The sequence below is a fragment of the Protopterus annectens genome, chromosome 1.part0 (genome assembly GCF_019279795.1).
Source record: "Protopterus annectens isolate FY-2018-M chromosome 1.part0, PAN1.0, whole genome shotgun sequence".
NCBI classification, from domain to species: Eukaryota; Metazoa; Chordata; order Ceratodontiformes; family Protopteridae; genus Protopterus; species Protopterus annectens.
The window spans coordinates 1,709,258,067-1,709,282,564 of NC_056725.1; the positions used below are offsets into that span (position 1 = coordinate 1,709,258,067).

Below are 24,498 nucleotides of genomic sequence, written 5' to 3' on the forward strand. Positions count from 1 at the left end.
GACAGATGATACAAGATAAAACAGTAGAACTCAAACCGTTCAATCTCTTCTGATCTCCAAGGCAGGGGGAAGGAGGGTGGGTATTAGGAATGTAGGCGAGATGGATCCCAAACATCTGAAGTTATGGTGAGTACATAACTAAAAGATGTTATGTGATCCTATCTCGCCTACATTTTGACTGATGGGACAGCGTCCCTAGCACCTAAATCCTGGGTGGCTCACTGGAAAACACTCCTGAGTACCGTGGAACCAAATGATGCTCGCCCTTTAGATGCCACATCCAATTTATAGTGGGAAATGAAAGTGTGCGGGTTGGACCAAGTAGCCGCAGCACAAATCTCAGAAATAGCGAGCTTGGAATGGAATGCAATAGAGGTAGCCATAGCTCTAGTAGAGTGAGCTTTGACAGAAGTTGTAAGTTGTTTATTTGAAGAGGAATAAGCCTGAGTTATGCAATCTCTGATCCATTTGGCAATAGTAGCTTTAGTGATGGTTTTACCCAGTTTATTATCTGAAAAGGACACAAACAATTGATCTGTTTTTCGAATTTGTTGAGTCCTATCTAGATATAAGCGCAATTGCCTGTGAACATCCAATGTATGGAAGGTGTATTCCGCTTTGTTTGAAAATTTTGGAAAGAAAACTGGTAGCTCTAAAGACTGTTGGAGACAGAGATTGGAACAAACTTTTGGGACAAAAGATGGATTAGGCCTAAGTGATACTCTATCCTTGTGAAAAATCAAGTATGGTGGTTTGATAGATAGGGCTTGAAGTTCTGAAACTCTTCTTGCAGAGGTAATTGCAATTAAGAAGGCCGTTTTCCAAGACAGATATTTCAAATCACATGTAGCAGCTGGTTCAAAGGGGGAAGATGTTAAGGCACGAAGTACCAAATCAAGATCCCACGGAGGCGCAGGATGGAAAACTGGGGGTCTTAAAAGCACAGCACCTTTCATGAAAGTTTTACATAATCTGCTGCTCATCAACGGTGGGTCTATGGAATCGTGAAATTTGGAGATAGCTGCTAGTTGGACTTTAATAGTAGACACTGAAGATCCTTGATTAAACAAGGATGTTAAAAATTTCAAGACCTCTGGTATCGGGGCAGTAATAAGGTCTAAGCCTCTGAGTTGAGCCCAGATAGCAAACCTCTTCCACTTACTGTGATACAATTTCTTAGTGGTGGGTTTGTGGGCTGAAGATAAAATGTGAATAACTTCCGGGTCCAAGGTGTGATTTCTGACTATAGTCGGAAGAGGAGGAGCCAAGCTGTTAATTTCAAAGTGTGAAGGGACTGGTGCTGTTGTCCCGACTGATGAACCAGAAGGTCCGGAATTAGATCCAAAAACCAAGGACCGTCCAGGGTATATTTCTGTAGGTAGGGGAACCATACCTGACGAGGCCAGTACGGGGCAATTAGAATCATTGTGGACCCCAATTGGGAAGCTTTCTGGATGACTTTGGGGAGGAGTGGAATCGGAGGGAAAGCATAAAGCAGTCCTGTAGGCCAAGGTTGGACTAGAGCATCCGTAGCTGTCTCCCCTTGACGTGGGGTCAAGGAAAAGAACCTTTTGCACTTCGTGTTTCGTGGTGTTGCAAACAGGTCGCAGCACGGAGTCCCCCACCTTTTGAAAATCTGAGCTGCTGCTTTTTCGTTCAGAGACCACTCGTGAGGAGAGAGAATAGTCCTGCTCAGTCTGTCTGCTAATACATTGGATTTTCCTGGAATGTGGGTCGCTACCAGGAAGCGCTTGGTAGCCACTGCCCATTCCCACACCCTCATGGCCTCTCTGCAAAGGGGGTAAGATCTGGTCCCTCCCTGTTTGTTTAGATACCAGACCACCGACATGTTGCCTGTGTGGATGGCGATAATGCCTTGAGGGAGAAACTTGTGGAGGGCTTGTAGGGACAGAAGTACAGCCCTCATTTCCAACACATTGATATGGAGAAATGTTTCGTTTGGAAGCCAAGAACCCTGAACTGACCTGCCCAGACAATGCCCCCCCACCCGTCTGGGAGGCATCCGTTGTCAAGGTGGCCACCGGAGGGGGTATAACAAAGGGTCTTCCCTGATTCAGATTGGATGGCAGAAGCCACCAGCGGAGGTCCCGTTTGCACGTTTGTGTAATCAGTATGTGATGATTGAGGGGGAGATCCTGAAAAGACCATTGTGTCGATAATAGCCACTGGAGAATCCTCATGTGCAACCTTGCCAGAGGAACTAGGAGAACCGTGGCAGACATTGAACCTAAAAGTTGCAGGACCATCCTGGCTGGGGCTTTGGATCTTAGAAGCAGGGCTCGAACTTGATCTTGTAATGTTTGTATCCTTTCGGTAGGAAGGAAGATTCACATTAATTTTGAGTCTATCTCTGCTCCTATGAATCTTATGCTGAGAAGGCAGCAAGACAGACTTTGACCAGTTGAATGTAATTCCCAGGGAAGCACCCAGGGAGATGGTGGCTTGTAGGTTCTCTAGTAGTAGATGCCTGGTGGTGGCAGTCAGGAGCCAGTCGTCCAGATAGGGAAACACTTGGAATCCGAGACTCCTCAGGTGAGCAGTCACTACTGCCAAACACTTGGTGAACACCCTGGGGCTGTGGTGAGACCAAAGGGCAGTGCACAAAATTGGAAATGACTGTCTCCCAGGCTGAAGCGCAGATACCTCCTGGACGCCTGATGTATCGGTATGTGATAATAGGCGTCCTTGAGATCTATGGAGCACATCCAAACATCTTTCTCCAACAATGGGAGAATGGATTGTAAAGTGACCATTCGAATTTGGACTTCATGACGGACTGGTTTAGTTTGCTGAGATCCAAAATGGGTCTCAGGTCCCCTGTCTTTTGGCACTAAAAGAACCTTGAGTAATTTCCGGATCCGATCTGGTCTGTGGGGACCGGTTGGATGACTCCTTTTCTAGAAGCTTTGAAGCTTCTACGGCTGCAATTTCCCTTTGACTGGGTGGTGGGTCCGGGATTTTTTGGACGGTGGGGTGGGCGTGTGAAGGGAATGGTGTAACCTCTGGCAATAATCCAAGCACCCAGCTGTCCTGAGTAATAGACTCCCAGGCTTTTAGGTGCTTGGAAAAACGGCACCCGACTGGCTCGAGCAGCACAGCCAGGCAATCCCTCATGGAGTGTGGGAGGCTGAAGAGCCACGCAAGGACTCGCGGTCTACAGTGTTGCGGGGCCTCTGCCGCCTCTGGGACGGCGTCTCCCAGAAAAATTTCCCTCCTCTGCCTCTGGAAGGGAATCTTCCTGCTGTTGAGGAAAGAATTTCTGTGATTTATGGAACCACATCTTCCCTCCTCTTTTAGCCTTGGGATAAGGCCGAAAGGGAGTGGAAAATCGTGCTCCTACGGCAGATAAAGTCTTTCCCTCCTGCTCACAGCGGGTAAGAGTGTCTTTTACCTTGGGTCCAAACAAAGAGGACCCATCAAAGGGAGCGTCGGCAAAGGAAGACTTGAAGGCCTCCAAATGACACAAACGGAGCCAGGCTTGTCTTCGTAGAGCCACGCCTGTGCCTGTCGCTCTGCCCGCCCCTTCGGCCGCATATGAAATGAGCCTCATGGACGAGTTAGAAATCGAGGTAAGGGTAGCCAACTGAGAGCCAACCGACTGGGCTAGCTGCTCCGGTAGGTTACCTGAGAGGGAGTCTGAGAGCTCCTTAACCAGATCCCTCTGTAGTCTGGTGAAATGTGCCAAATAATTCAGGGACCTCAGAGTAAAGGCCTCTGAACTCAGGGTGCGCTTCCCGTACCGGTCCATGCTCCTAGACTCCTTATTAGGAGGATGGACGGACGTCGAAGCCTCTGCCACGTCCTGCTGGGTAGCAGATGCCACCACCATGGCATCTACAGCCACGCCTTTCGTTAAGAACTCCTTCTCAGGTGGGGCAGACAAAAATTTGTTAGGGCGAGAAGGCACTGGTTCCACAGTATCTGGATGTTCCCACGCCCTCCGACAAACCAAATCTAGGAGCTCGTCGAAGGGCGGAGACACCCAGGAGGCGGAGGGCTGAGCCCCGAAGGCCTTGAGGAACACCGACTCATCAGCGGAGGGGGGTTTGGAATTCCAACTGCCTCGTTGCTTGAGGATCTCTAGAATGTCTGCAAATGAGACATCATCCGAGGACGACTTTGGGGACCCCTCCGCATCATCAAGATCAGTGTCCGATGTAAGAGACTCATCGGGGGAGTCTACGTGCTTCCTCTTGCACGATCTCTTCCTTGGGGGCTCCTCCGAAGACAACTCCGAAAGACCCTCAGGAGGAGGGGAACCCCCAGTGGGGGTAACCTCAGGCCCCGTGGCTCCACTGCCTAGAGACAGGGGAACTGCCAAAGACCCAGTCTCCATGCCCAGGGAAGGTGCCGGTAAAGCCGTAGAGATGGCCAAAGAAGATTTGGCCAAGGCACTCCTCATAGCTCTGAAGGCCGGACCCCCAGAATCCTGGGAGGGTCCAGTCTCCGGAGCCATGATAGCAGACGGAAGTCCCGCGGCCGAAGCACCGAGAGGGAGGCTTGGAACCGACTGCATTGGTCCCGAAACGTCACCCCCGGGCCCGGCCGAAGAAGTCCGTGTGCTAAACTCCGACCCGAAGGCTGGGGTTGGAGTAAGGGTCGGAGCCGACCCTAGGATCTCCACTGGCTCCATCAGCACCTGCTCCGACGGAGCCAAAGCGGTCGGAGGAGGAATGGCAATGGAATGGGCTATTGGCTCCGAAGCCAATTGGGTCGGAGCCGAAACTAATTTCTGAAAGACTGGGGACTGGAAAAGTCTTTGGAGTACCCTGTCTATGTCCGAATCTGACATCCTTGATGACCTGGAAGAGACCAAACGGGTCCGAGTAGGCCTCTCCAACGGCTCCAAGGGACTAGGGGACTGGCTCCGAATCGACTCGATAATTATCGGCGCAGAAGGAGTGTCCAAACCAATTTCCATCGGTGCCGAAGAGGGCTTCGGCGCCGAGGAGGAAGTGTCTGAGCGGACAACCTTCATCGGTTCCAAGATCAGTGGAGCCGATGAAGGTGACCCGCCTCTCGAGGCCCCAGCCGTCGGCTCCGAACCCAGAGGAGTCGAGGCTGGAGGCATCGAGGCAGACCGTTCCGCCTTCGGCCCAAGTCCGTGGAGCCGAAGGAGAAGCCTGCCTATGTCTTTTGGCGGTCGGTTCCGACGGGCTGGTCGGAGCCGGCCCTTTCTTCTTTGCAGGAGAAGGAGAGGAAGCTAATGCCTCTTCAAATGAGGGTTTAATAAGGCCTTTTAAAATAAGTTTATTTTTCCTCTCTTGGAGGACCCTCGAGGAAAACGCGTGGCACACGCTACAGGACTCCTGCAAATGTTTGGCGCCCAAACAGTACACACAGAGAGAATGGTCATCTGTTATTGACATTTTGAAACTGCACTTAGTGCACTTCTTAAAACCTGAAGGCCTAGGAGCCTGTGACATTATGGCAACCAATCTAGTGAACAAGCAAAAACAAAACACACTATCACAGAAAAAATTCTTTTTTTTTTTTTTTAACCAAAGACTGTCACAATAGAAAAATAACTACAAGGATCCAAGAACCCTAAAATAAAACGGGACTTGAATGACAACTGACTGACGGGAAGGCCCTTCAACTCAAAGGGGACCTCTAGTCAGAAAATACGCAATCACCACACAAATATTTTACAAAAAATATTCACTCATACACAAAAACACGAGATAGCTGTTAAAACAGCTTTTTGTTGAAATTTTAGGAAATCCCTGACAGGAAAGTAAGTGAAAAAAACACTACTTAGCTCAGCCAAGCTCGAGACCACGTCTTTGCTTGTTAGCGGCAAACGAGATCTGGGGGACTGGTAGTGGTGCATCCTGGGATATAGTAAGCTCAGCCAATAAGAGACTTCGTTCTTTGGCATAAGCGTGCCGAGTCGTAGCCGAGGATCGGCTCCGAACCCATCAGTCAGAATGTAGGCGAGATAGGATCACATAACATCATGAGTTTTTTGGCCTTTTTCTTGGCAGGTGGCTGATCTTTGGGATAGGAGGATTCCGCCATAGCACCCTGCACCAACAACTAAGATGTTGGCTTGCCATGTAAATGGACAAGAAGAAGAGACAAATGCCTGGCAGACTGAACACCGTGTATGGTCGTGAGAAGCACCCACACACACCACTGCTTGTGATAATTCTTACGGGGAATCTGTCTCCCACACTGGCATTTTCCTTTTCTGGATGACATGTAAACTTGCAAAAATTTGAGAAAAAGATAAGAATAAACCCCAACAGAGCGCTTACCTGAAACATGGCTCAGTAACCAGCACATAACCAGCATTCAGACTGATGATCAATGATGATGTTCAGACTAGTGGCAAAGAAGTTCTGAGGCATGTATGTCTGTACATCACATTTGTGCCCTATATCTTGAGTGGGGAGCATACACGTGACATAAGACGTCTATACAATTATACGGCTTTGGTATACTGGCTGGATGTTGAGCTACCCTTGGCAGGGAATCCCTATGGTAAAGAATATTTCAACAGTGATATGTAAGGACATCAACCCAAGATGGTAGAGGAAAACATTTGCCCACTGTGGCAGTGGAGATAACCACAAGAATTTGTCCCTCAAAGAAGGGTAACAGCACAGACTTCTGGAAATTCACCATACTCATTCATAAAGTAAAACAACTTCAATACTTTGTCCCTGAATATAGACAATGTGATTACAAGTGACCAACCATCATGGTAAAAATAGCCACTGTGGTGGTCAGGAAAATTGAATAAACTACAGAATAAAAAGAAGTCTCTATCTAGTGAGAAAAATAAAGACTGATACTAAATGATAAAAAGTATTTTAAGGAGGAAGTATGTTGGTCCAAGAAAAGCTTTGAAGTCAAACAACACTAGCAGTGATTGTAAAGCACTATTCAAACATTTTAAGCAGTATGGAAAATATAAGCTATATGAAAGTTATGTACTTACTAAAACAATAGATCCATGTTGTTCATTTTCATCTGGTTCAACATTTGGGTTGTGGGATCCAACTGGATCTGTCCTCGGGGCCTTCTATCAAGAGTTATGGATTCAAGACTCTGACTCCTCCCCTACCTACAGTTCCCTCCTGCTGTCTCAATTACCTCAGATCGGGTTTGCTAGCTATTCTAAAGTAAACATAAAATTATTTTGTTATTAAAAGAAAACTATCATGGAATGAATTAACTTGTTAAGTATGCTACACTTGGAAAGGTGACCTAAAGACAGACAGAGTCTTAAATTGAGGTCTGTCCGAGCACCAGGAGATTGTAAATGTCAATTTGAAAGGGGGAAGGAGGGAGGGATGTTGAACTGAATGAAAATAACACAACACAGATCTATCTAAATGGTAAGTACGTAACTTTCATATCTAATGCTGTCTATTTTCATCCAATTCAATGTTTGGGACAGATTCCTAAGCTACCTGAAATGACCTGGGTGGTCTCAAGGAAAGATGTTCCTCAGAATGGCAGAGCCAAAGGATGTGTGAGCTCTAGACTGCATATCCAACTTGTAGTGAGATGTAAAGATGTGAAATGTTGACCAAAATGCTGTTGCACAGATGTCACTAAAAGGAACTCTTCATCAATCCTGTAGAGGTGGAAATTGCTCTTGTGGAATGAGCCTTAGGTTGTGAATGCACAGGCAATTCTCAAGATTTATAAACAAATGAAATGCAGTCTGCCAACCACTTAGAAAGTGTAACTTTTGAGACATGGTGCCCCAATTTTGTTTTGGAAAAGGAGACAAACAGTTGATCTGATTTCCTAAAATCTTTTGTAAGGTATAAGTAAAATCTAAGCTGTCTATCAAAATCTAATGTATGAAGCATATGTTCTCGGTTACTACAGTAATTTGGAAAAAATACTGGAAGGTCAATGTATTGGTTTAAGATTGCTTCAGATTAAACTTTTGAGAGAAAAGTAGGGTTAATCCTCAATGACACAACCTTTGTGGAAGATGAAAAAGAATGACTTGCACGAAAGCAGCTGCAATTCTGAAACTCATCTAGCTGGAGTAATGACAATCCGACAGATGGTTTCCCAAGAGAGAAACTTCAAGTTTACTGATGCTGCAGGCTGAAAAGGTGGAATAACAATGTGATATCCTATGGAAGAACTGGTTCTTGAATGGAAGGCATCCATAAAAAAATTCCTATGAAGAAAGCTTTGGGTATCCTAACAGAAGTAATGGACAAATTGTTGATGTCTATGTGAAAATATGAAAAGGCAGCCATATGAACTTTGCTAGTAGTAAAACTGGAACTCTGATGGAAAATTCTGAAAGAAATTCCAGAATTGATGGAAGAGGGGCAGAAAAAGGATTTAATCCTTTTGACAATGACCAAGCAGAAAATCTTTTGCCATTTGTTTTTGTAAGTCGTTCTGGTTGATTCCTTTTGAGAAGAAAAGATTATGTGGACTACCGGAGAATACAGGCTGGCATTTCTGACTATCATTAAATTGAAGAAACCATGTGCCTAATTTAAGGGCTTGTAGATCTGGAATAATCATCCAGGATAGGTGACTCAGAAGATCTGAGATGGGATCCAGCACCCACAGAGGGTGCAACAAATGAGGCAAAAGGAAGGGAAGTGAAAGCTGCCAGAACGGGACAATGAGGATCACCTTGGTCATGCAGTTCTTGGCTTTCTGTAAGAATTTTGTCAAGAGAGGTATTGTTAGGAAAGCACAGAGGAGACCTAGAGGCCAAATGTGGACTAGAGCATCTCTTGCTGACTGTCCTTGCGGAGGGATGAGAGCAAAGTAACTGCTGCATGTGTTGTTTAGGTGGGAGGCAAACAAGTCTCATCAAGGTTGGCCCCAGCAGCTGAAAAAAACCTCTGCTGTCACTATCAGTTTGAGAGACCGCTGGTGAGGTAACAGGATACACCTACTCAACTTGTCCGCTAATAAATTCGATGTCCCAGGAAAGTGCATTATTACCAAAAAAATTGTGGGACGACATTGGTCATTGCCAGACTCACATGGTCTCCTGGCAAAAAAGGATATGAACGTGTTCCCCCATGTTTGTTGATGTACCATACCTCTGGCATACAGTCTGTCTGGAATGAAAAAACATCCTTGGGTAGGTAGTCCTGGAAAGCCTGCAATGGTAAGAGGACTGCTATTATCTCCAAGACACTGATGTAAAGTTTGGACTTTGCAGGTGACAAAGCCTCTTAAACTGTTTTACCCTTGAAATATCCCAACACCCAACCTAGAGGGAAGCATCTGTGGTCACTGTGGCCTGAGGAACTGGTGGACAAAAGGGTCTTCATTCTGCCACTGACAGGGAAGTTATCCACCAAATTATATGATTTCTGCATAGATGTGTAAGACAGTTTTTGGTGTGGAGGGGATGGAGACTGTGTAACCATTGTACCAACAATGTCTATAGTAACACCCTTATGTGGTATCTTGGTAGCGGTACTAACGTGATGGTAGAGGTCATCAGCCCTAACAAAAGAAGAATCAATTCTGATTGAGGCCAAGGATGCTGAACTATCTGAAAAGCCGCCAGCCTTAATGACAGTACTCTTGCCGTTTGAAGTTTGGCAGTTTGTCAAACTGTGTCAATCTGACACCCTATGAATTCTGTGTGTTGGACAGTGGTCAGTTTGCTCTTCATATGACTGACAGCTATTCCTAACTGATCTGCAAGACGGAGTAGGAATGCTTGGTGCTGTAGCAGCAGATCCCTGCAGGTAGCAGTTAGGAGCCAATCATCTAGCTATAGGAAGAACTGGATCCTCTGCAGTAAAAAGTGAGTTAGTTGTAATAATGTTGGTGAACACTCAGGAGTCTGTGGTGAGACATGGTGGTAATGTTCTGAATTGGTAATGACTATCTCCCAGCTGGAAACAGAGAAACTGGATTGTCTTTGAATCTTTATAATGTAGTAGGCATCTTGGAGAGCTACAGATCACATCCAATTCTCCTTCCTCAAGAGAGGTAATATGGACTGCACCATGACCATCCGGAATTTCATCTGTTTGATAAACTGACTGAGGTGGCTGAGGTCCAATACTGGCCTGAGGTACCCGTCTTCCTCAGAACTAAAAAGAACCTGGAATAGACTCCAGATTCTCACTGGTCTGGAGGGAGAAGTTGGATCTCTTTTCCTAGTAACTTTGAAACTTCTGTTACTGCAGATTTCAACTGATCGGGTGGAGTATCACGAATATTTAATCATATCTATGAAGGATACAAAAAGTGTATGGTACAGCATCTGGTGATTATCCTTAACAACCATGAATCGAAGTGAAGATTTGTCAGGCTTAGGGTTGTAAGATTAAGCACTCCTGACTGCCTCCAGAGTGCGGCAGTCGGGTAACCCTTCAGGGATACTGGTAGAATTTCTCAGTGAATAGCCCATGGAAACCCTGATTCTGCAGCCCACCTCTGCCTCTGGAAAGATGTCCGTTCGAAATGCCTCCTCCTCTGCCTCTGGGAGGCCTATCCCCATGAGTGTTGTGCTAAAAATCCTGTGATTTTCTGAACCAGATTTTCTTACCTACCTTCCTGGAATAGAATCTTTATGGAGAGGAGAAATGGATTCCTACAACATATATGGTCTTGCCATTTTGCTCACTCCTGGTAAGCATCTATTTTACTTTGGGTCCAAAAAGTGTGGAACCATTGAATGGGGCATTGATATAGGATGTCTTGAAACTTTCTGTGAAGTCAAAAAACCACATCCAGGCATGGCAATGCTTAGTAATGTCTGTACCAACTGCTCTTGCTTTGCCATCTGCTGCATTTGACAGCAGGTGCATGACCACATTAGAAGTAGATTGAAGGGTGGATATTTGAGTATCCACTGCCTTTTGGACATCCGATGGTAAGTTACGTGAAAGAGACTTGGCTAACTCCTTGACCAAGTCCCTTTGGAAATTAGCTAAATGAGCAAGGTAATTCAGAGCCCTAAGTGCAAATGTCACTGTAGCATTAAATCCATTTCCCTAGCCTGTCCAATGTCCTGGACTCTCTGTTAGAAAGATGGACAGAAGAACTTTCTTCAGATTGTTCTTTCGCCCTGGCTACTGCTACCACCATGGCATCTACTTCAGAACCTTTTGACCAGTGTTTCTTGTCTTTTGGAGTTAATAGTATTCTATCTGGTTTCTCAGGGATTGGTTCTGTAACATAAATGTCCTTCCAAGCCCTCCCTGACAAGAGATCTATCAATGTATCAGGAGGGGAGACCACTCAGGAAGCAGATAAGCTAGACCCAAAGGCATCAAGGAACATGAATTCAGCCGAAGGAGTTTCAGTGGTCCATCCTCCCTTCTGCTTCATGAGTTCTAGGATGTCCCCAAATGTGACGTCTTCTTGGGGAGATCTGGGGGACCCTTCTCCCTCATCCAAATCTGTGTCCTCTGTGATTGACTCAGGTGTGAAGTCTATGTGCCTCCATTTGCATATCTGCATTCTCAGAACATGTTTCTGGGGTTCTGATGTAGACAAATCAGAATCAGACTGGGAACTCAAATGTCAAGATGTCTCAAAGTCTATGGGTTCTGATATCCCTGTCGACTCAAATGAGAGGAATAAGGCCCAGGATCCATTAAGTCTTGGGAAAGATCTAATCTGTGCACAAAACTGTCTTCTTGGACCAGCCAAGGCCCCCTTCCACAGCCTTGAAAGCTGACTCTGCCACTGGAGATGAGGAAGTGCTTCCTCTGTCAGCTGACTTGGGACATTTCCCCACTCCAACAGAGATCGTCTCTGAGGAGGACCTCAGGCCTGAGCTGTCAAGTGCCAAGGGACTGAGAGGGTAAAATGTCTCAGAGAACTTCAGAGTCTACTCCACAAGTGGCACTCTGGACAACAAGCTTCAGCTCTGGGACTCATCTCAACCCAATGGTATCGGACTACAGAAGGTAAGGGATGCAGTCAAAGACAAAATATCTTAGATTTTTGGATCTGACCGAGGTTCACCAGAAGGGTTAGGATCAATGGGAACCGGATCTGAGAAGTCGACCAGTATGGGAGTGAAGTGTGATGGGGTTGATGGGCCTGTTCCCATAAATCCCCTGGGTGACAGTACCAGAAGGACTCCCAACTGGATCTGTGTCCACAAAAATGCTGTCATCTTTTGGCTAACTTCCATTTCTGAGAGACTTCTGGTGTACCTTCCCAACCTCGACAATGAAGCTATAGATGCAGGTCTTGAAGTCAGTTTATGTTGTACGATTGGTGAATGTAATCGATGACTTACCAGTTCTTGTGAAAAGGCAGCTGTAGGGGATAGAGGTGAGACCTGACTGGCAGGTGGATCTGACTCAGACCCAACAAACTGGATGGATCTGGATACCTTTTCCTTGACTGCTCTACTCCCTTTTCTTCAGTCCTTTTCTCTACTGAATTCACTCATTGTTTCTCTTTAGTCTTGTCCTTATCTTTCCCCTATCTCTTTCTGGTACTGGGAAAAGCAGATGTAGGTCTTGCTTCAGAAGACATAGTGGAGGACCCTATCAGTGGAGGAAGCAGACCCTTAATTATTAACTTTTCCCTCCTAGCTTGAATGGCTCGGTTCCAAAGACAGCACAAATTTCACAACTTGCTTGAAGGTGAAAGGCATCCAAGCAGTAAACACAGAAAAAATGGGGATCTTGAGAAGGGATCTTGTGCCCACAAGCTGAACACTTTTTAAAGCCTTATGGTTTGTCTGATATTTTCTACACACTGTAAGAGGAAAAAAGTCTACTGCTCTACTTAAAAAAAAAATATCTCTTTCTCTCTCTATATATATATCTATATACACATATAGACAGATAAATGGTCTGCAAGGCCATGGAACGTATCAGCATGGAACTCATAAACAAAGACATTGGTAACTTCCAAACTCTGGATCCCACCCAGTTAGGGTTAGTGAAAGGCAGATCATGCCTCCTGAACCTGATCGACTTCTTTGAAGAAGTCACCAAAGCCGTAGATGAGGGTAAGGTGGTTCACACAGCCTATCTTGATATCGCCAAGGCTTTCAACACCATCCCCCATTCTGGAATTATAGCTAAACTCAGTAAACTAGGTATAAATCCCTACATCACAAGATGGGTTGTCAACTGGCTCACTGAGAGAATCCACACTGTAAACGTTGCACACTCCAAATGTGACCTCAAACCAGTGAAAAGTGGAGTACTACAGGGTTCAGTCCAGGGACCTCTCCTGTTTGGTATCTACTTCTCTGAAGTACAGGCTAACACAGAAGGCCAATGACTAATGAAGTTTGCAGATGACTGCAAACTAGGAGCCATAGTCGAGTCCCCAAATGATGTGGAAATCCTACAGAAGGGCCTCGCTGAGACAGATGCCTGGTGTCAGAGCCATGGCCTCAAGCTCAATGCCAAAAAGTGCATTGTCATCTCCTTTGGTAAAAGCTCTGTACCCATGAACTATTACATAGACAGCACTCTACTTAACACCGAATGTGTGATAAGAGACCTTGGGACTCAGGTAGACAGTAGTCTGTCCTTTGATAGTCACATCGCCACAGTAGTCAGAAAGTCCTTCTACGTGGCACACCTCATCATACAAGGGTTCTCATCCAGGGAAAAAGAGGTCATTGTTCCCCTCTACTCAACACTCATTAGACCCATTATAGAGTACAACGCCCCTTTTGGAATGTACCTCACAAGACATCTGCAGCAGCTGGAAAGACCACAGAAGTACCTCACAAAGAGGATTACTGGCCTCAAAGAGATGCCCTACACTGACCGTCTCAAAAAACTCCAGCTTTACTCTGTAGCATATCGCCTACTCCGAGGTGATCTCTGCCCAACATATAAAGCTATGTCAAACCCAGAGCTGTTGGACATGCTACACGTAAAGAAATCCCAATCCCTCCGAACTACACGCTCTAGGGACCTAAACCTTGTCACCACAATAAACAGGACATGCTGGAGGGATAGATTCCTGTCCCAGAGACTTCCCATACTCTGGAACAGACTACCCATCTATGTCAAACAAAGTTCTTCATTAGCACTCTTCAAGAAAAATCTTGATGAATGGATGGGAAATAGGAAATACACCCCGGGGATCACTTCTGTGTCTCTGCTCGACAGTGGCACAGGAAAATAACTTTCTTGGGTGGCATAAGCCAGGGAACCTTGTTGACTAGGCTTACGTAGGCCCTTGGGCCGATAGCCTAGTGCCCAACTATATATGTAGGCAAACATACTATTAGAAAAATGCTATGCAAATTACCGCATTAACCAAACTACTGTTATACACACACGTTTAACAGTATTCTTATAAAGGTAACACTACTAGAAAAGTCTGGAAGAAACAAACACTAACAGTCTTAAGGACTTAAAATTGTCACCTAACAACCTAACCTAACAGTAAACACTATACTAAATACTAAAATGGGAGGAGTCAAGAGGAATTTAAATCTGAAAAAAAGGCTTCACTTATCATTATCACAGAAAGAGCTCTTGGAAAAACATCTGGCTAAACAGATGGCAAACAAGATCTGAGGTAATTCAGACAGAAGGAGGAAATTGTGGGTAGGGGAGGTGTCAGAGTCTCAGATCCAAAGCTGTAGTAGAAGGTGCCAAGGTCAGATCTGATTGGATCCAACAACCCAAACACTGAATTATTTGAAAACAGACTATCAGATCCTGGATTACCATCACTACAAATTAAATAACACAAATTATATTTATTTCTATGAGCTTTGCTCCTTCCCTTTTCTAAAGATCATATTTCCATTTCTTTTATCTCTTTTACAATATTCAATACTTAAAATACAGTTGGTTTAGATTAGATTTTTTTGGCAGCCAATAGAATTTAATTTAATAAGGCCTTACTATGTCTAGGCAATTCAGATCTTGCGTCCCATCTCAAAAAATTAATTTCCTTAGTTACAGCCATTTGCTCACCCAATATTTCTAACAGAGTATTCTGTATGGGAATTTTTTTAAGTCTGCCAGCTCATTACATTCCCAAAGAAACATGTTCCCAGCTACCCCTTTTTTCTTACCTCATCATACCTCCGACATTTGCTATATACCTGAGGAAAAATTATTTGAAGTCTGCTTGGGGTATAAAATGCCTATACAAACACTTCCAAGGAAAAATCCTACACCTTCTGGACTTTTTTGCATACTTGGGAGCCATACATACGTCCTCCCATCGTTCCCCTTTAAAATGCTTTTCAAGTCTCTCTTCCCAATCTTTTTTAATCTCCCCCGACAGATTTCTTATAGTTATCATGCAATTTTTTATATGCTACCAATTATCCCATTTTTTTTACAGCAGCTTCTGCCCTAGATTCCTCTAAAACCTCTACCAAAACAAGTCTTTCAATAAGGACACCCCTATTCCTTTCTCTTTGCCTATACTCAGGTATCAGTCCCTGGTAGGGAAGGCAGTCTCTAACCTGCAGTCCAAACTTTTTCATGGCCTCATCCCACCCCATTACCTTTCTCTCTCTCTCTAGTTATTTGCTCCCAATACCTTGGTTCTTTTGCCGGTTTTCTCCAGTAAATTCCAGGCCCTCTTACCTATTTTCTGAACTCCTACTTCAGTCATCCATATTGGCAAAATTTCATTTCTCCATTCCCTTGTTGGCTTAGTTCTTAGAATACTTGCTACAAATTTATGAATATAACAGTAAGGTTGTTATTCTCATGAAGGATCTGTATCCAAAATCCCACTCTCTCCTTATTTCTTGAATTCCTCCTCTCCCGATTCATCACAATCCCTTTCCACTTTGATATTTAAATTGTTGATAATAATAAGGGATGCCCAATTATATCATAAAAAATGTGTTTTTCACGTATTAAAGAGGATTAAATCTAATTTGACTCTTGAACATATAGATTAATTAGTACTTTATAAGTAATATTGCAGAAATATTAGATCCCTGTTTAACATATCTATTTCAGCATTCCTTAAAATCTATGTGTGTCCCTAGTAAATGTAAAAGGATTACTGTAGTACCTATACCAAAGTGTGCTAACCCATCCACAGTAAAAAAAAAAAAAAAAAAAAAAAAACTACAGACCAAAAAGCTTAAAATGCATTTTGGGGAAATGTTTTGAAACACTTATCTGTCAAATGTTACCTGTTCATGCTTACTATGCTGCATACGTGGGTGCTATACATTGGTCCTTCCATTGTTCCCTTATAAACTGCTTTTCAGTCTCTCTTCCCAATCCTTTCTAACCTCCTAAAATTGATTGTTATAGTTACCATGCAATATTACTTATGCCTAACTAATTATCCATTTGTTAGAACAGCTTGTGTTCTAGGCTTGACTACAAACTCTGCCAGAACACATTTTGCACTTAGGACTCCCCTATGTCTTTGCCTGTGACAATCCCTGATATGGATGTCTCTAACCTGCAGTCCAAACTTCTTCTTGACCTCACTTATTCTATTGCCTTTCCCTCTCTAGTTATTTGCTCCCAATGCATTAGTTCCTTTGATAGTTTTCTCTAGTAAATTCTACCCCCCTCGTGCCTATTTTCTGTACTCTTACATACAGTCATTCCTGCTGGCAAACTGTCTTTCCTCCATTCTCGTGTTGGCTTAGTTCTTAGAATACTTTCCTCAGCCTTATGAATATAATAATCTGCATGGTTATTATCCTCCTCAAAGATCTGCATCCAAAATCAAACTCTCTCCTTATTTCTTGAACTCCCCCCTCTTCCGCTTCACCATCACCTCCTTCCACTTTGAATTATAACCTTCTGCTTGCATTATGTATATGAGCCTTAACTGCTTATCTCTAAAATATCCCTTCAAATCAGGTAATCCTAAACCACCTTGTTTTATTGGCAGGATCAACTTATCCCACTTAACTCTTGTCCCCTTCTCCTCCCTGTGGATATCCTTCAAACTCTACTAATTACTGTCCACAACTAGATTGTATGGTTTGCCAATCTATATTAGTATCACACAACGCTATGGTTTCATGAGGTATTTTTGAGGAGGCCCAGCAGTGAATATCTTCACGTATTTTAACATTGTTACTTGGGGATATGTGAACAAACATGACTGCGATTGTTTTGTGAGTGTTTACTTTTAGTAGGGTTTGTAGGATTTCTGAATTAGATAAAGTTGGCAGGATCTGGGGGAAAGGGAAATATCTACTGTGTTTTGTAGAAAATAGTGACACGGCCAGCTTTTCTGTCTAATCTGATAATGTTATAAGGCAATTTATTTTGTCTCCTGGTGGAGCCGGGTTTCTATGCTGACTAATATATGTGGAGGTTGGAGTGCTATCTATGGATGCACTTCAGGGAGGTTTTTTTGCAAACACTTTGTAAGCTGGTACAGCATATATGAAGGACAGGGTGGAACTACAGGTGAGGTGGTAGTGATAAAGGAGCTGATGGACACATGCTGTCTAGTGCCTGAATATGCTGAGTTGAACCTGGCTTTGGGTGGATGTCAATGTTAAGTTGTAGGTCTGTCATGGTAGGACAGTACAGGTAGAGACACCTTTGCTTGATTTTATGTTTAATGCCTAATTTTTGAGTGAATGGTGGTTGTTTCGGATACTTGTACTTGAGCAGCAAGATATAAGAATGTTGATACAAAACATGATCATTCGAAAGAGTCCTGATTACTAGTATAATCAAGCATTAGTGACCATTCATAGCAGTATCATTAATAGTAGTACATGGATTCAAAATCCGGCATCACACACACACACACACACACACACACACACACACACACACACACACACACACACACACACACACACGCATACACACACATCCCTTGAGGTCGTATGGCATTGATTGTAAAGCTGTATCGTGCTCTCAAATTTTTTGGCACAGAGAATTTGTAAAATTAGTGGCCAAGTAACTATATATCATCTTAAGTAAAACAAAGGACTTCAATGAACTCCCATCACAACAGTGATTCTAACGCAGAAGGACTAACAGATGAGCCAGTCATACTGCACAAATGCTACTCATGTCCCAATTACTTTAGTAAATTTCCCAGAAATAGAACTTTTAGTCTATGTTCTAACAATCAGGATTTCCTTTTAGGAGATTTTAATTGAATTTGTACTTGGATCTAAGTTGTGCCATACATGCAACTCATATTTTCCATGCCTCTGTAACATAAATAAATGTTTACATAATATACTAGTACATTTTAAGCAACGGTGGTACGGCGGTAGCGTTGTTACCTCACAGCAAGAGGTTCTCCCATTCGATTCTCGTCTGGGCTTGGGATTGTCTTCTGTGTGGAGTCTGCATGTTCTCCCCGCGGTTGGGTAGCATTCGAAAGACATGCGTGTGTAAATGGGCGTGCCTTTGTTGAAGGTTGGGCGTCGAGCTGGCACCTCGGCATTTCTTAAAAAATCGACTGTCAATCATTAGCAGACCGGAGTTCCGCTGTGGCAACCCCTTACCGGGAAAAGCCAAAAGACAAACAACAACTAGTACATTTTCAAAAAAAAGACCATATGGCTATACAACTCCACAATCTATATTAATGGCCAAAAGTTTTCTGTACCCGTGGAGCACCATACAATCAGCTCATCTCTGTCATGCCTCTACAGTAAAATACATGTTTACCTACTATATTACTATACATGCATAAATGTACCGGATGGTTATACAACTCCATAATTCATACTAATAGTCTAATCTTTCTTTCCTGGTGCTCAATATGGCTCACAAGAAATTAATTTCAGACTTTGGGTGCCTTGTAATAAAAGCAACTAAGGAAACTCACTTTCACTGGAACATCCTCTTCCATATCTGCAGTCTCAGCAGTGAATACGTACGAAATTTCTTTGTGCGATGTTGTCTGTCTGCAGATTGCACACTTAATAGAACTTCTGCGCATTCCAACACTGTACTGTTCTACCATAATGGCCACGCATTCATTACAAAAACAATGTCCACAAGTCAATACAGCCCACTGGAAAAAAAAAAAGATATTACACTGACAACAGATTGCAAACGGGCAGAAAAATCGCATATATAATCAAAACAATGTCCACACATCAGTACAGCCCACTGGAAAAAAGGTATTACACGAAGAAAAAATTGCAAACAGGCATTCAATCACATAAAACAAAGTAATAGTAAATTAAATTGTAATTATGCATGTAAGCATAAGTGTAGGTACTTAACCACGTTTCAATATTTTTGAAAACAACTCTACCAATGCTTTGAGGTGTACCCTCTGAATGACACAGAAGAAGGGAGGAATATATGAACTTCTGGTTTATGAATAAGGGTCAATGCATCTAGCAAGATAACATTTAGACCTAACCTAACACAAGTCAGAAGAATTAGCAGTTTATAAACAAGCCTGTTTGCTAAACAAAACATAAAGTACCACAGTCCTGAAAAAAATGGAGCTAAGGATTTCTCATTATTATTATGTCCCATGATCTGAACTGGATCAGTCTACCAGAGGTGTTGAATGCCCATCAAGTGACACCAATGCCCACCTCCAAAGCTTCATGTAAAAGGCAATGCCAGTTTTATGCTGCTGCTCCCCTGGCATCAGTTGGCATGTGTATTATGTAAAAACAGCATTAGCATACATTACCTTTACTGCAGCCAGTGAAAAACCTGTAATTTTAACAGTATTTGCATAGCAGTGACAACTGTGACACTGTGATCATGACACAGCTACATACAAGAAACAATAATGCTATAAAATACACAAAATTCAAATCCAAACCAGTGGATAGTGAAAGGATATGTATACTACTACAACAGTCCTTGGTTTGAAGATTTACTACTGTGCAGAGTACTTCACACAGTCATGCTATCTTCAGGAAGAATTACCACAACAGTTTTATAACAAAGCGGCAAACCCCCAGTTTTCCAAGACTAACTCTGGATATTGTACAATTAACACAAGATCTCTGATCTAGTTCTACAAAAGCCATGTAACTTGTGATATTTTCTGAAAATGTCTGCAGAGGTAACCAGGCTGCAGGTTCACCGATGTCCAGACAGTAACATTCTCAAAAGAGGAAGCAGAAATACTAGCACCTTTAGCAGAATAAGTTTTGAAGGCGAGTGTGACTATCTTATTTTACTTGGTCATAATAAAAAGCAATGCTGTATGCAAGCCACTGTTTTAAGGATTGCCTAGTCAAAGGCAGACTGTCTGCATTCTCAAGGAGGAGACAGAGCAGAACAAGATGGTTTAGCATTACTGACTTGAAGGGATATTTTACAGCTACACAGTTAAGGCTCTTATACATAACACACGCAGAAAGCTACAATTCAAAGTGGAAAGGGATGATGATGAAGCTGAGGGGGTTGTAATTAAAAAACAATAAGGAAAGAATGGGATTTTGGACGCAGACCCTTAAGAAAAAACACAGTCATACAAATTATTATATTCATAAAGAAGCAGAACGTATACTGAGAACTAAGCCAAAATGAGAATGGAGAAAGGAGATTCGGCCAATAGGGATGACTGCAATTAGGGATACATGAAATAGGCAAGATGGGTCTGGAATTTACTGGAAGAAGCTGGCAAAGGAACCAATGTATTGGGAACAAATAATTAGACAGGGAAAGGTAATAAAATGCGAAAAGGCCAAGGAGACATTTGGACTACAGGCTAGGGACTGCTTCCCTCTCAGGGATTGACATCAGAGTGTAGGCAACAGGAAGGGATAGGGGAATCCTAAGTGAAAAAGCTGCACTAGTTGAGTTTTAATTGAATCTAAAACAGAAGCTGCTGTTAAAAAGGGATAATTAAAAGGCCACATCAAACACTGCACAATAACTACAGGAATCAATCAGAGGAGGTCAGAAAAGATTGGGAAGAAAGATTAGATAAGCAATTCACAAAAAAACAATGGGAGGACATATTTACGGCTCCCAAATATGCAACAAAGTCTAGAAGATTTAGGACATTTGTTTGGAAATGTTTGCATGGATACTTGTACATCTCAAGCAGACTCCAAAGAATTTTTCCTCAGGCACTCAGCAAATGTTGGAAGTGTGATGGGGAAGAAAGAGGTTTTCGGAATATAATGAGTTAGCAGACATCTATAAAGTACTCTGTTAGGAATACTGGGTGAGCAAACAAGTGTACCTAAGGAAATTTTTATTTATTTATTTTTAGCTGGGATACAGGATCTGAATTGCCCAGATGTTGTAAGGTCTTGCTAACTTTAATGCTGGTGGCTGCCAAAAAAAGCAATTAATACAAAATGGAAATCAAAGTCTAAACCAACCATACCTGAAGTAGTAAACATTGTAACAGAGATTAAAGAATAGGAAGTAGGATGTTTAGAAAGGGGTAGGAGCAAATTACATAGAAAATGGAAATTGTGGGAACAATACATGCAGAAAAATGTTTGACAGGAGGAATGAGGTTTAAGGAAAGTTAGAAACTAAACAATTTATGTAATGTTGGATTGATTATATTGTATGGAAGATGATATGATGTTTGTAAATGTGAACTTGTTAATATGGTATGTTTACCTTTATATAAATGTAAGTTTGCCTATGTCACACATGATAATTCAATAAAGGTGCTTTATCGAGGAAGAGACAAACAGCTGGATAGGATATGCCTTATTTTTCAGGATGTGAATGCTTCTTTTCAAAAGTGCAAGACCCATAATTGCAAGTGTCACAACTTCAAAAATAAACCTCTGATTGTAAAAGAAATACAGTGAATGTCAAAACTTCCCATAATTGATCATTAAATTACTTATTTAGAAAACGGCTTTACCCTCTTCATTCTCCTGATATGGGGGCTACAGCCCCACTGCCCTGATATTTTTTAACATTAATTGTGAAATCAGTGTACCTCAGTGTAAGGGGAACATTCTATTTATCACAACCTTGGACTTGTACATTCCTCAATTTCATACATATGGTCTTAATATTCTCAGAATTATAATTCTGGTTCTGAGAATTTCAAAAGGAACCTTTTTTACAGATTTTACCAGAGCTTCCCTTTCTCAGTCATGGCACATAACAGCCTTTCCTATGTACTTTCCTGCATCAGAAAGAAGACTGGAAACTAAATTGACTGGTTCAGAGAAACAGATAAAAATCAATCTAGACATAAAAGATGGATTCTTTCCCAGAGCCACACCATCATTATTTAAATCAGCATTTCAGCACACTTCAGCAGAAACCCATTTTAAAACAGGAATGAGAATGTTAGTCAAAGGATTATGCCCCCATGGAAGGAAGCGGAAAAATTGAATCTCTGAAAACCACTTTCAGTGAGTGGGAGGGGTTGCACTTTCCCCACTGTTAAGTGACTACGGAAATGGTACAAATATGTTGAGAGGTGGGGGTCGCCCCCCACACGAGAGTGCAGGGGGCTTGCCCCTTGCAAAAAAAAAAAGCTTGACTTCATGTTCACTAAAAGTGGTTTTCAGTACATCACATTTGTGCATTTGTCCCTCAAAGAATATTTCTTCAACAAATAATCTTGACTCCTTCACAACACACCTGTTTTGATCAAAGAAGAACCATCCTCATATACAGACTCCCAGCAGGGAAGACTGTTTGATGACTGATATATGGAGATTAAGAGTAACCAAAGTGAGACATTGCAAAGTGGGGTACCATGAAAGCTAATTAAGGAAAAACCTGCTCTGAAAGATGGTTTAACTCATCCACATTTGCCAGCCCTGGAGTAATAAGATCTAAAATGACTCGGTGTTGGCAACAGAAAGTACAGTTGTATAAGCACTTACCACAACTGTAGATGCTTGTATATTCACTGTTTCAGTACTGCATCTTGGGATTACTTCCTGCAGAAGCCCAACAATTGACCAAAACACCAGACAGCTTTTACTTGCCACCTAAATGCCTGACAGGCTCCCAACCTTTCCACCTCCCAGCTGGCAACATCTACAGGTCTTTCTTTCACTAGTAGCGCTTGGAAGCCAAAGCATGACCCACTCAAAGATGACCCATCCCAAGTGGAACAGAGTAAACAAATCTAGCCCCCCTAAAAGCTTCTGTAGGGGTATGTAATACATACATGCAAATATAAGTACAGACATTAATACCCTTACAGCCTAACAACATATTAAAGCAGCTGTTCACATAATAAGTGCCCAGGCTATTCTTAAAAAATATCTAAACTAGTGCTTGCTTTAATGTAATTTGGTAATCTGTTCCATGCATCAGCTGCTCTCTCAGAGAACCAATCAGTACACTTCTCATTCCTACAGAATCTTCTACATAGATTGCCTGACAACTCTCCACTATTTTTTGATAACCCCAAACATTCCCAGAGGTAGTTGTCTCTAAATCCCCTATATACCTGAATAAGATCTCCTGTTGCATATCTACAAGAGAGACTGCACAAGTTCAGATATTCGTCTTTTATAATAACTTAAATTTTCACATCCATGGATGCCCTTGGTATATTTTTGCTGTAGTCTTTCCAGTTTACTCACTCTTGTTTGCTTGTAAGGTTTCTATATTGTTGTTCCATACTCAAGTTTGGGTCTAATGTAATTAATAAACAATGACTTCATCATTTCTGATTTCCTAGACTTTATAAATCTTTTTATACAACCTATAGTTCTACAACTGTCATTAACCAATTGGTTGACATGATTAGAAAAACTCAAAGCTGGATCTACCCATATACCTAGGTCCTTAAATTAATCCACTGTTTCAAACACTGTGTGCTATATTAAATATTCACCTTTCAATTTATGTCTCCCAAATCTTATATGCTTAGTATTTAATGTATTTATCAGCATATTATTATCCTGTGCCCAAATGGTCAATTTAGCCACGTTCTTTTGCAAATGTGCCCTATCTGTAAAACACGTACACAGTTTATCCAGTTTCAGGTAATTTGCATACAGACTACAACAACTTAGATGAAAAAGATAGGTCTGAAAGATACAATCTAAACAAGTAAGGACCTAGGACAGAGCCCTGTGGGACACCCTGACTTTAACCAGGATTTCCACCTGTCCAACTGCTGTATGATGCTTGCCTTTTCATATCTGTAAGCCATGCAGCTATCCACTGTATTAAAAGGACATCAATACCTAGTTATTCTAATTTATTGATCAGTGTTTTGTGTATAACCCTGTCAAATGCTGAAGTTATATCTATATAAATTATATCAGAGCACAATTTTTCATTCACAGCTGATGCTATATTGTTATAGAACACCATGTTACAGCCTGTAATAAAGGTATTTTCGTCATATTCATATTGCCATATGATTTCAAGTCACAATCTTTCTAGTTCTGACAATAATTTATCTGATATCACCTTCTCTATTATTTTTCTACAACATGAAAGCAGACTTAAGGGTCTGTATGACGCTAGGTTTGTCCTACTCCCCTTTCCCTTAAAGACAGGTTTAATAAGCTCATGTCACCAATCTTGAGGAATCTCCCCATATTTATAAGACCTAGTAAATAATAAATATAATGGAAATGTAAGTTCTTGCTGATGTGTTCTCATGTCATTATTAAAATTCTGTTTCCTCTCTGTACTTTGTTTGGATCTAGTTTACGTAGTT

The 24,498-nt window shown here is 42.3% G+C and overlaps 1 protein-coding gene across 1 annotated transcript in view; it reads right to left on the reverse strand.

The window, feature by feature from the left end:
- The window catches only part of SHPRH (SNF2 histone linker PHD RING helicase), a 1,609,144-nt gene that overhangs the window by 289,550 nt on the left and 1,295,096 nt on the right, over positions 1 to 24,498 (reverse strand). Inside the window, exon 25 of the mRNA XM_044068807.1 lies at positions 18,730 to 18,918. Coding sequence (XP_043924742.1) covers positions 18,730 to 18,918 — 189 coding nt within the window. The remainder of the gene's footprint in view (positions 1 to 18,729; positions 18,919 to 24,498) is intronic.